The sequence below is a fragment of the Sander vitreus genome, chromosome 6, assembly GCF_031162955.1.
Source record: "Sander vitreus isolate 19-12246 chromosome 6, sanVit1, whole genome shotgun sequence".
In the NCBI taxonomy this organism is placed as follows: Eukaryota; Metazoa; Chordata; class Actinopteri; order Perciformes; family Percidae; genus Sander; species Sander vitreus.
This window is the reverse complement of record NC_135860.1, coordinates 5768532-5782426: the sequence shown is the minus strand read 5'-3', so window position 1 is coordinate 5782426 and position 13895 is coordinate 5768532. Positions and strand designations below refer to the sequence as shown.

Here is a 13895-nt window from a genome sequence, read left to right as displayed (position 1 = left end):
AGTATGAACGTGACTAAAACTAATAAAAACTAAAATGACAGCTTGACACAAAGACTAGACTAAAACTAAAATGAAAACAGGCTGCCAAAAACAACACTAGTCGTCCAGTGACCCGCGCTGAAACTCTAGTGAAGATAATGACCTCTTCTGAAGAATCCATCATGTTTTTTTAATCCTCCATTTCCTCCTTGGCAACTAGCAACTGCGTGGAGGAGGGGTGGGGGTGGTGCATGATCACAGAAGGCTTGTATCATGTGGACGCGCCAACAGTTTTGTTGTCATTACTTAGAATTCCTCATGGCGGTGACAGAAACTACGCATTATGGCTTTAAGTAACATTTTCAATGCAGGACTTTTGCTTGTAACAGAGTATTTTTACAGTAAAGGATCTTAATACTTCTTCCATCACAGCATGTATCTCACACGCCTCTTACCGCTGTTGTGAGCCTCCAGCTGCGACGCCGAGTTGACCGCCACTTTGCACAGTGAGCAGTACAGAAGACGCCGAGCTTTCTCCTCCTCTGTTTCCGCATTTGTCTCTGCCTCGGGTTCGGCCTCAGGCTCCACGTCTGGTTCTGAGGGTGAGTCTAGAGCCGAGTCCCTTCCAGCAGCTGAGGTAGTCTCTGAGGCTGTGGCTGCAGTTGGGCTTGGGACTATCGCTGAGGCCGCAGGTGCCGGCGTTGGCGTCGTGAGGGTTGTTAAAGATGCCAAGGGTAGTGCCAGTCTGAGCCCAGGGGATAGCGGTAGGGGCACTGCTCCAGGAACACCATCTGCACAGAGGAAATAGATCATTTGTTTTGAATCATATGGCTTTCATTCATCATTTAGGGGCAAACATGTTTTATTCATGTAATGTTCAACAAACAGGTGGCTGAACTTATTTTGTCAGTCTTTGAGATTTAGAAAAATGCCAGATTATTACCATAGTTGAAAACCTGAGTGAGTAAAATGGGTTTCGTTAGGATTATGTGAGAGTTGGGTTAAACGATAGATATTCTGTTGATTTGCATTGGTGTCACACATTGGTGTGAGTTAAGATTTTAGTTTACAGGTCCCATGGCAAAAAATGTTTCACTTTTTTAACATTATTATGAGTTCCTCCAGCCTGCCTATGGTCCCCCAGTGGCTAGAAATGGCGATAGGTGTAAACCGAGCCCTGGGTATCCTGCTCTGCCTTTGAGAAAATGAAAGCTCAGATGGGCCGATCTGGAATCTCCTCCTTATGATGTCATAAGGAGGAAGGTTACCTCCTCTTTCTCTCCTTTGCCCGCCCAGAGAATTTGGCCCGCCCATGAGAAAGAGAGAGACATCATGGCTTGAAAACTAGCAAAGCATGGCAGTTGGTCAAGGCCACACTCCCACCCTCCACCTTGCCCCCCCTCTCTCCTCCTCAATAGCATTTAAAGCTACAGACACAGAAATGGCACATCTTAAGGAAAACTCATTGTGGGACTGGTTCTAGTGGCTGTAATTCTGCACCAAGGCTGAATTTCGGGAAAGAGACTTCAGATACAGTATTAGGGGACCACTGAGGCCTATATAAAAGCATCCAAAAAGCAGCATGTCATAGGACCTTTAAGACACTGCTCAAACCATGTTTAAAGAGTTTGTGAAGAGGACAAGAACATAGGACTGGGCGATACAAACACAAAAGCAAATGAAGAAATTATCTTCACCACTTTGACAACACCTGCACAGCATTTAGAAACTATGCTGCAGAGTTAGAAACATGGCCTAATATAGAAACGCTGCAAGATGCACAGAACCCGATGGAAATGAATTATAAAACCACAAAAGTTTCCAGGGAACAGAGTGTAGGCGCTAACAGTCTCAAGCACCAGAAATTAGACTAGTCCACTGGAAAACGCCGCAAGGCTCTTAGAGAAAGCCCCCGCAACAAAATGTAACAATATCTGCTTTTTCCAGCACATAATAGACACATAATAAATACAAGCTGCAGCCTTTTACATTGTGAAACACATGGTGAGGATACGCAAGGTTGGAAATTTGGATGTTTAACAGATACATGTAACTGAGTATAACCTCAGTGGCTAAAAACATTTTGGAATTTATATTGATTATATGCCAAAATGCAGACAAAAGTAGAAAATTAAAACTGTACATGTCTTTCTAAATGTAAATTAGAATGAGGAACAGGTTTGTGTGCTAAAAACTAAAGACAGAAAAATTTCACAAAATTCCCCATTTATATTTCTAGAGGCAGGAAAATGAAGTCAAACTGGTATCAGACTCGACTTTCAGAGGCAAAAAGCCCCGATTTATATTCACGATAAAGTAGTAAATGGGTAAAGTATATAAGTGATGAGTTATTCAGGTGATAATTGATTTGTGCCATGTTATGTATATACATATCAAACAAAATGCAATCTATATTATTGAAATAGCTCTGCAAAATATTCAGCCCTTTAATCCATTGTTTGTGCATGAGATCACATTGACATGTTACACAAATAGCTGCTGGGTTCTGAAAGAAATGTCTGATATTTTTAGGCATGAGGACAGCAGTGGATCAATATATTTGACTCATAAAACAACACCACGTCAGTGTATGGAATACAGAGGACTTGCTGCCACACATAGGACCTACGGAAATTTAATTTTGCCTTGGGAGCGCCACCTGATCGATGCCAATGCCTCGTTGTTGTCCGCACTCCAGAGTCACAAAATGAAGATCAGCCAGCAGGAGAGCAATCAATAGTGAATTATGTCATGCTATTTTTGTGAGCCATTATATATGGTTCTCATTTTAGTTAAGAAATACATCAGATGTTTGGAGCAGCAGATATGTTTCTGTTATAACCTGTGGTGAAAGAATTACAGACGTCCTTTACATAAGAGGAATCAGCGAGAATATTCAATACCACAAGCTGAGGTATTGAATGGCATTCAATGATTGGAGCTTATCACTCTGGATAAAAGCTTCAGCAAAATGTTTGAAATGTATGTAAATGTATGCATTTTTTACATTTGTGTTTGTGAGCATCCATTCCATTAACCTTTTAAATGGATTTGAGGCACATTTATACTCCTAACACTCTTCTCTTACAGTTGACTGACTCCAACTGTGAAATTTGCTGCGCTTTCATTAACTCGCTGCCTTCTCTGAATGCAGATCTTTAAAGTAATGAACAGTAGCAGGTGGGAAATAAACATACAGGAAATAGGACGTCTGCATTAAAATGAAGGGGAAAGCTGCAAGAGGGTTTGCTCTAGCAATATGTAACAACATCCTAAAACACATAATAACAAATGCCTTATTATTATTATTATTATTATTGCCTGCTCTGAACCCGCAACAAAACTACAATCAACAGCCAAAACAGATACTACCCTATGACCTTACTTCTCGCAAATGCACAGACTTTTAACCACGAAGAGCAACATTTCTTTTTCAAATCTTCTGCCTTGTTAAGATACTCCATCCAACTAGCCCATCCATCCTTCCCCATAGGTACATCTTCAAGCTCTTCCTTGGAGATCTTGAGACGTTCCCAGGACAGATGAGATATATAATCCTTCTAGTGGTCATCCCCGGGGCCTCTTTCCACTTGGTCATGTCTGTCTGTCTCATGTCCGCAGGGAGGCATCCAGGAAGTCTGAACCATCTCAACTGACACCTTTCAACGTGTGAGTGCAGCTACCCCAAGCTCCTTCAGGATGTCTGAGCTACTTAACTTATCTCTAACGGGGCTTTCACTGCAAAAGTGCAAGAGCAAGGCCATTATTTCCAACAGGCTCTGTCTCGGGCAGCTGCGTAAGTCAAAGCAGCACGCACTACACTGATTTTCCACCAGGTTATGTAACATTAAGTCAATTTAACACTCTGACCTCCGCAACATGTGTCCAGTGGGATTTAGGCATTGCCAGGTGACAATTCTACTGAAGAGAAGAATGGTGGAAAAGTTCATTCAGAGTTCCGTTTACTCTACTCTCTCATTCTACTGGGACTTCAGCAAAAAATCTCAAGATGGCAGCAAACAAATTAGAGAGGAAGGGGATCGTGGTTATTAAAGTGATACTGTGATGCTCTTAATTCTAGACACTACCTCACGCAAACTATTTGTTCTTTCGCATTTGGTCTTGGTCTTGGTTTGAACGCACAATAAGGGGAGCTCATCCACTCTTTGAAGGAAACTCATTTTTGGCTGCTTGTATCCACGATTCATTCTTTTTGTAATTACCCAAAGCTCAGAGGGTTTTAACAACAACAGTTAAATCAAGAGATTTGCCCAAACAAAACCCCATGGTACTTGAACCTCTTCACTCGGGGCAGTTTTTTTTTTTTTTTTTAAAAGCTATGAGGAAAGCCATAGACTGAAGATGCTAGTTTTTAAGTCAATTAGGCCTTTATATTTTAAATAACGAACTGGATTACATGATGTGGAAAATGAAACTACATTCTTCTCATTCTGTAAGTGCTGCAGCAGTTCGCTTATTCAGACTGTCCCTAACGGAATCTGTCCATCCAGCAAGGACGTCTATAGATTACTATTGCCAGCAGAGGATTGAGCGCTGGTGATGCAACGTGGTGCAGCTATGACTAATTGACCTCTACTTGTATATATGTGTGTGTTTTCAGTAGACGATGCCTAAACTGATCTAAACAAGAACATTTGGCATGAAAAGGCCATTATTCCAGACTGTTACACTCAATACCCAGACTGGAACATTTATTTAAAGTACCTGGATTCTGAAAAGGGGAAGCAGTGACTTCACTTATTAGTTGTGTGTTATTTATGTTCTGTTTAATTTGAGTTGAGGCTGAATATGCCACAGGCACTATCAAAACTGTGGCGCGTATATATTTAACAAGATCACAGTGGTTGTATGAACACAAAAAAGAAAACCTGAGCACTCATTCGCTCGCATACATTTGAACTTCAGCTAAAGCAATACACATTTTCAGGTTTCATGTTGACAACCATCAATTTTGATCAAACCCTAATGGTTTAAAAGCCATCAACGGCCTTTGCATCTTCATTACTGTTTCCCATCAAGCCCAAGCCATTACCACTAGAAAATAATGAATCTGCGAACTATTTATGATGTGGTTGACCTTGTCACTCTTCATGAATAATGTTTATGCCAGGAGCATAACGCCAGCGACCTCTTTGCCTTCTGCAATTAGCAACCACCTACTCCCAGTCGGCTCCGGTGTGCCAGGCATCAAAACAAACTGAAATCACAGCGATTAACTCACTTGATCTCACCGTGTTCACCAGTGAGCAAAAAGCTGCCATCACACCTGCTTCTCTGGGCAGCTTTTCAATGGCACGATCACCAGGCTGAGCGTGGCGCAAGTAAAGGTTTGGGGTTCATGTAAGGGCAGTAGTTTTTTGTATGTGAGTCGTCATTTATTGGCAGATTTCCTTAACATGAGCGGGCTAAAACAAAGGCACCATCAGAATAATCTTAAAGTGGTAATCCGAGATTTTCTGGTCATTGTCAGGGAGTATTTTCTGGTGCCACGTTGTCTTTGCTGTGACGTTGATTCTCCTGACCGTCACAGATTGCTTTTGTTTCTTTTTGTAGATGGCCCTCATTTCTCCTCTTTAATTTATTAAAAGCTGGAAAGTATAACCTGCATTATTTTCTCCCCAAGAGAATGTTTCTCTGGCGAAGCATGACTCTACATTGACAGTGTTTTGATCAGCAAACACCATTTGGGGAAAATACATTGTTCAAGTGCTAGTATTAAGGAATACTCCAACATTTTGGCAATCTGCTTGATTGCTCTGATACTTGGAGTGTAAAATTTCATTTTTAGGAATTCAGTAGAGAGATGGCTCCATGATTTGTTTCTTACCCATCTAACTTAGCACAAAGACTGGAATGAGACGAAAACAGCCACCAAAAGTGTAAAAATATACCTTCCAACACCGCATGAATGTTCATTCTTCAACCTAGAAACAGTAGTTTGACATCTCAGCGTAATCGTCTCTCTAGCTCGTCACTTAACGCACTGGCATGAGAGTGTTATCAATCTTCCCATCTAATTCTTAGCAATAAGATAAATAATACTGTATCTTCAAAAATGTCAAACTATTCCTTTGAATGGCATGCAAAGACAGCTTTGGAGTTATTTTTTAACCACGGTTGGGTATCGTTTGAGGTTTTTCCAAAACAGTGCTAAAACGATACATTTAAAACAGTCTAGTGCGTAAACGGAGCCTGACTGATACTTTAAAAAGAAAGAAGAACAAAAAACGACAGTTGGCGACATTAAGGCTAAGACCATAGTCAAAATTAAATAAAGTATTTAAATGTCATAACAATAACTTGTTTCACTAGTTGCTGTTATACAACAAAAAGAAGAACCACTAGATGGCAGAAGGCTACTTTACAACAACAGCTTGAGTTTCTCAAGGTGCACTTGAATGCAACATTAAGTCCCATTGGTGTTGTTTTTCCTACAACTCCGACTCTGTCAGTGGCCAGTGTGTCTCACAATGTGCAGCTAGGTTACACTGTGTCTTTAGCTGCAGACTGTTGTACGCCCCTGTGTTGGAATCCTTTCGAGTGAAATACAGCCACACATTAGACTGTTTAGCTCTCAGCATTTTAACCGTGTTTAGGCCAGCTACTAGCTAACAGTAGGTAAATGTTACCTGCTGCCAAGTGTAATGTTAACTAGCGTCACATGCAGTGATGCTTCTGTTGCCTGTAACATCCGTTGCAAAGCACCAGAATGCAGTGCAGTCATTTAAGTGGAACAAAAATGAGGGACCGAAATCTGTCTTTCAGTACCCAACCCTATTTTTGACACATCAAAGATGGACATTTTCTTGTTGCTAAGCTAGGCTAAACATGTCAAAAATCCTACCCCTGTAATGAATGTGTACAGAGCTAAAATAGATGCCAAGGGTCTTGTCTAAAAGTCCCTTTTTGTGCAAGCATATTTTCCAACGTGGCAGAGTAGTTCTTTAATTCTACTGACACTAAGGACAACACAAGTCAGAGCTGATAGCTTTTTAATCTCTGTATGATAGAGTGAAGAAAATTATTATTCAACACGGACGAAAAAGGTTCGGTCTTTATCTGCCTACTTATTACAAAGCCTGGTTGGTGAGGTCATCCCATGTTGAGATATGCATGTCTTTGCCCTTGTGTTGGGGTGAACCCATCTACCACGGTGTCATTAAAGAGCCATTTGCTGTTGGAAGGGCAGGTGATTAAAGATGTACTTTGGCTAGCCTAGGACGCCGTGCACTCTGGGTAGCCTCCAGTAATCCATATCACTAGGCAGTGTGACCTAACTGGCTCTGCAAGGCCCAGTTAAGAACTCAATCCCCTCTAAATAATGGAGGTAATGACTGTGATCAATCTAAAGTTGGTATGGGCGAGCAGGGCCCGACAGCAAAGAGAGAATGAGATAGAGAGGCCAGGTAAAAGAAAGGATGAGAAGCAAGAACAAAGGAAGGTAGATTTGGAAGACAGAGAAAGATGGAGCTGGAAAATGAAAAGTTAGATGAAAGTGAAACTGGAAAAGTAAGCAAACTTTGAGGCAAAACAGTGTGAAGAAAAAAGAATGGAGAGGAGGGGAGGCGGGTAAAGGATGTGAGAAGGTGAGGAAAGAGATAACATTGAAAGAGAGTAATCGAGTATGGGACACAACTAAAAAGAGAGAAATTGAGAGGGTGGGAGTAGAAAAGGCAACAAAGATCGAGAATCAAGAGAAAGACAGACCAGGACTGGTGCTGCGACCCTTGGAGATGGGACAACGCCTCTTTTCTTTCCTCCATTTGTACCTCAGCCTCTCCCAACTCTCCCCTGAGATCTGCTTTGGTGATAGACGAGAAACGCCGCTCTAAAATCCTTCCACTCTACTTAGGCTTTCAGGCAATCACAGGACTCCCCAGAGATCTGATTACCTTTCTCAATGAAGCTGGATTAAGATCTTTAATTAAAATGATTGGGCCTTATTATATGCTGTCACAACTTAAAGGACAGAAATCCCTCATGGCTCTTGTCAAATTTCATTTGACGTCTATGATTTTTTTTTGTCCTCCCCTGTCAGTATTCAAAGTGAGTAAATGAGAAAAGAGTCACGGTTTAATATTCACAGAACAAAAGATTGATAAGGTGAAAAATTTGCATTCACAAATAAGTGTGCATTGACGCTTGCAATCATCTTTTTTGTTAAAGGGGGGAAAAAAGCTGACATTATCTCAGACATGTAACAGCGGCAGGAGTCACTGAATTGAATTCACACCGATTTATCTCTTTCCAATTTCATCCATAGCAAATGAGCCGCACCTAATTTCTGTTGGGAAGTTTTTGCGGTTACACATCGCCATCCAAAAATCCCCACAAATGAGAACATTTACAGCCCCGCACAGGTATGGAGCCAATCTAATCACACACTCATCAGGTTTGCTGCTGTCTCTGACGTCTGTCTGTAAGCGCTTTTTACAACCCAGCGCGCATCTACGGAGACTTAGACACAAAGGGTGTTTTTTTTGAGTGGAGGAGAGTGGGGTGGCGGAGGGCGCCGGCATGCCGATGGGGACCTGAGGAAGAAGACTGTGGATGGAAAAAGCCTTAGCTAGCCTCCTGCCTCCCTGCAGCCCACTCCATTGTACATCTGCTGTCAGTGCTGGCATGGCTCCCCTGACAATCTGCTCTTTAATAGCTAATATCAGGGTACATTTCCTCAGGCACTGGACTGGAACTGAGAGATGGCGGGCTGTGCTGTGGGCATTTCTCTCTCTCCCTCTTTGCCTTTCTCGCTCTATCTCTACTCTCTCTGGCGCTGGCGTAAGGAGGACACACTAACACACACACACACACATACACACACACACAAACTTGACAGGCAGCCGCTGAGTCACCCGGCTAATCTATACTATCTCGCTGTGTCCAGCTGTCCATCCATCTCAGAACACACACAAGTTCAACGCTGAAGTAAAGAATGCGGATGCTCGGTGCATTTTATCAAATCTATTCTGTGATTACACGCTTTCACTCAGACTCATTATTCCTCTGTGATGCACTTAAGTTGTTTGTACATCGACTTCTTAAACCGCCCTGAGCAGATGGACTTGAAATCCAAATGAACAGTTTCATTCACAATGAATTTCTTCCATTACAGTGTGTAAGAAGTTTTCTGTGTTTCAGTATTTCACCCAAGCAGTTTGTTTTTTGCTTGCAACTTTAGAGACTTTCCTGGGTAATATACATTTTACAGTAAATTTAACAAGGTCACTGGGTGCAGACTGACATGTTGTCTTTGGAAATCTCCACTTTGGTGGCCAAAACTGTATGGTCTTTGGTACAACTGAAGAACTGACTCTTTAAATTCAAAAAACAAATAGAAAACAAATCTGACAGTATCAAGTGAAACTAAACAGTTGTTGATTAAACTTAATATCTTAGTTCATTGAAGTTAACTGAGTCGGTTTCACATTTTCAAAATTAATGAGACGACTATGAATGAATCAGTTCTGTTGACTCACATTTTTAAGGCAGCAGGGAAACTTTCATTTTTAAGTTGAACCATCTCAAAATGTTTTACAGTGTATTAAAATAATATAACAGCTGCCACAACAAATAAACACTCACTAATAATGAAGTAATTCGACCTCTGATTACAAAACAGCTCCTGAATGACACCATCAGGTTTATTTCTGAAACAAAAAACAAGCAAGCACCTTTCATTTTTCCCAGCATGGATATGTGCTTTAGAATTATGTTATTACAGACCATATATGTTGTTCGCTGGTCATTTTGAAGCAAAACAAACCCATTGAAAGCCCACTCTGCAAAAGCAAACAGAGCTCCCCCTCCCTGTTGTTTCTGTCGACTCCCACTACGGCCATTACTCTTCCCTGAACTCTGCTTTTCATTTGAGCGAGTTTGGTGCCACTGATATACCGTCAAACTCTTCAGCCTTACAGATAATGCAGCATTTACCAACCACGACAATTAATTCTTCTGACATCGGAGCACATTAATATTCATTACCCAGTGCCATTTGTGACAAACCGCCGCCCCCGTGCACTGAAGATGTGATAGTGAGATGGTGCAGAAATATGCTGTGGGTTTTTTAAAGAGCACTGAAATGATGGATAGCCATCCGTCTGTTTGGTTCTGAAGGCTTGCAGTTTAAGGTCTCTCGATGTCACTGCCTGTGTATAATGTGTTTACAATTTTGCATGTTCTGTAAGTGTATGTTTAATGTCAGGGCTGTGTAGAGTCCATTGCAGATGGGTATCTCAGTGCAGATACAATGGGAGGAGGAGGTTTTTGTGTGAATGCCATCTTTACTGTTTAGTAGTGGTGTGCTATACTGCAATATTTGGTAATACAGGGCCAGTATCGCCGATACCGATACAATACCGATACAATACCGATATGATACCGATAATTAATGCAGAATGCGTCATCAAATTGCTAAATCTGAATGAATTTGAATGAAATGAAGTGTTTTTATGATTTTACCTTTGGATTATTAAAACCCAGGACAGAACAGCCTTTTTACAAATTATACAGCTTGCCGTTGTTTCATTTTTGGCCTGAAAATATGGCCACACAGCGCTCCTCTTCCTCTCTGCCATTCCTCTGCTCCATCTCTGTCCTGCTTGTGTGTGTGTGCTGCTCCGTGCTGTGACACGAGCGGCATTTGAAAGCAGCGGCACTTACACAGACACAGAAGGCCAGGTTGCCTTTTTGATGAAACCGCAGCGGTGCATACTGGAGAGAAACTGAAATTAAAGTATCAATCTCATTACACTGGTATTGATCAATATCAATACCAAAGTTGATATCGATATTATCAATATTTGGATCGATCTGCCCACCACTACTGTTCAGTACTCATAGAGGGATTATGTATAAAGAAGACAACAAATACCAATGCTCACCCAATATGGATGCAAGCAGCAAAATTAGACAAAAGCTTAATTTGACCTTTTAAGTAGCTTTAATATATGAAGAAAAACAGCTTTTTATTCTGCTCTGTAAAACTATTGTAGTTTTAGTAGTACCTAGTACCTACAAACGTGTTATATGAATTTGATGTATTATTATTTTATATATTCATATAAATAAAGCTATTATTATTTTTAATTATTATTTCTCACTTTCTGACATCATCACATAGTATTCTCTAGCAGCATGTTTTGTCAAGGCTACATGATGTTTATAGGCAAATATTCAAACCACACAACTAAAATTCACTTTGAGATCTCCTCTAGAAAATAAATAAAATATCTTTGGGTTTGGTTCGTTGTTGTTTAGCTGTACAGCATGAAATGTATTGAGTGAGACTGAATACTGATCTTTTCATTTGCAAAGATGCAACACAACAAAGTGTCACTACTAAATTACTCTCTTGCTGCTGTAATTCAATTGAACATTTGCGATGTGTATTGCACTCTTCAAGAACCTAAAAACTTGCTTTGACATGCCTTTTCATCTCTGAAATCAATGCTAACTTTCTGTAGATGTTCATCAGGAAAAAACTACAAACAGAAACTTTGCTTTTGTCTGAATAAGCAGAAAACACAACTGGCTCTGCCCTGTCTTTTTGACTGACAGAGACTCTGTGATGAAACATGGGATTATCAAATAAACAGTCAATCTGGAGAATATGAAATACTTAAGACTTAAAAGAAGCCGGATGAGTAACATTTCATTATAATGGCCATAATTCTACACATTTAATTGATAATTTCTCATTTTTATGGTTATACAGTATATTTTGTCTAGATATTTATTTCTATTATTTATTCAATCATCTAAATTGATAACTTTGGGCCTCCATACCATGCTTTGTGTTAGATACCCTTGGGAGCAAGATAATTATTTAGTTACTATTACCTTTTAGTAGACAAATAATAATAATTGAATGTGCAATTTAGCTGTAAATGCTTATATTTAAAAATAAAACTGTAAGTAACAAAAAGCAAAATGTTGTCAATGTTTCGCAAGTAAGTTATGTATGAACATTTTGCAGATATGTTCATCACATTTTCTTATTATGCTGCCGTGGGTTGCATTATATTTCTTTCCAAACACATTTGCTGCACATCAGTTAGTACTATGCTTTGAAAATCTGCCTGGCAGTGGCGATTTTAGACCCTATTCATGGGGGCTTAAAATTCTCATTAGAGCCCACCTAAAGGTCTGATCCTAGAATCGCCCCTGCTGCCTGGTTAATTATCAAGTCTTTAAAGCCACTGGAAACCCAAATCCACAATAGCATTCTAACTATGTAATTTATGATCTTATATACAAACCTTGTTCACATATGAACTATGGACAATATCCCACGAATCAGGTGTGGACATTGTACAAAGTTTCCCTTTTACACATATAGCCTACAACAGGAAATGTGAGGCACACTTTGACAGGAAATGTGAGGCACACTTTGACTTAATGGAAATACTTTGTTTGCTTTAGTCGGCACATGGGTTGAGCGTGCAGGAGGGAGGACATGATGCGGATTGCACCACAGTCATAATCGGTTTGTAATTTGGTCATAAAAAACAGAGTCACCATTCCTTGAATCTGTCTGAGGATTTTGCGTTGTCATATACAGCTCTGCCGGGTATTGTGTAGATAATTTCAGGTTTACAGTGTATGTGTGAAAAAGGCATTGGATGCTCACGGTTCCCACAGAACATGAACACCCCACAGTCCTTAATGTGGTATAAAAAGATGCATGAAGAAGAGTTAACAGTGAATACACTGTTTTAACATAGAATTGAACAAAATGTGTTCCTTTTAAAATGGCCAAGTTTTAAATTTAAACAGTTTTAAGTTTTAAGATTTCACACGCACTCTTGCTTGAGACCTCTAAGATGGCAGCCAAAGGGTGCATTACTTCACCTAAAAGGTCTCTTACGGTAAATGTTGACAACCGCTGCTTGGCTTAGCTCAGGGGTTGCTGAAGTGCAAATTGCTCCACTTAACGGTTTGACGTTTGTATAGCAGCTTAGGAACTCTGGGGGATGTGAGGCAGAATGCTATCAGGTGTAAAATTAAAATTACAAAGACTAGTGTGTGAACAAATTGAGGTTAAATATGTAGAATCAAGTACTTGCTAATGCTGTTTTCTCACCGACTTTTGAACTCAACAGAGGAACATTATTAATATGTGTAGCATTTATGAGCCAAAATCCTCTGAGACATGATATGAATACCAGGGCATCTCCACCGTTTAATGGTTAGGTTTTCACCTCAAGCAACCTTTAAGCTTCAAGCATGAATAGGTCAGACTTGACAAATAGGTCACGGTGCACGATGAGCTCCAGAAATGTGCTCCTAATTTAAATACTTGCGGAACATTGGAAGAAGACATTGGCAGACGTAAAATTAATCCCAGATCGTGACGGCTCAATGTGTGTTCCTTTAAAAAACTTCAATTGTTACAGTTAAAGGGGAACACTTTCATTGGGCCAATTTCATGACATAATAACAGGAGGCTTAAAGGACATTACAGTGGAGGAGACGGAGAGAGCAGGGCTCCTCAGCAACCGATGATGTTATCCTCCACAGAACCAATATGAAGCATAGCAGATAAAACAATTTAAAATAATCTGCATCTGGTTCCTGTCAGCTGCAGGAAGTTGCAGTTAGTGTTTGTTTACTTTTTCAATATGTTTTAAAGGAGTTCCACCGAGAATAGGAATGTTTTTCGGCAGACACCTGGCCGAGATAACTGGATTTATACAGCCACCTGGCTGCGACGTGATGAATATTTAGTTATACACAGTCAGCACACAACAATGTGCACCTGCAGAAATGTAATTAAAAGTGGGATAATAGGACTAACAAAAAGTACAAATCCAATATAGGGAGGCATGAGTTTTTGAGCACACGGTTATATAAATTGCAACGTTTCCTAAAAATGCCAACAAATTGAAGAATTC

At 40.3% G+C, this 13895-nt stretch overlaps 1 protein-coding gene across 2 annotated transcripts in view; it reads right to left on the bottom strand.

Moving 5' to 3' along the window:
* Window positions 1–13895, bottom strand: part of znf385d (zinc finger protein 385D) — a 97823-nt gene that overhangs the window by 14116 nt on the left and 69812 nt on the right. For both annotated transcript variants that reach the window (XM_078252200.1, XM_078252199.1), the window contains one exon: window positions 435–770. In XM_078252200.1, coding sequence (XP_078108326.1) covers window positions 435–770 — 336 coding nt within the window. The remainder of the gene's footprint in view (window positions 1–434; window positions 771–13895) is intronic.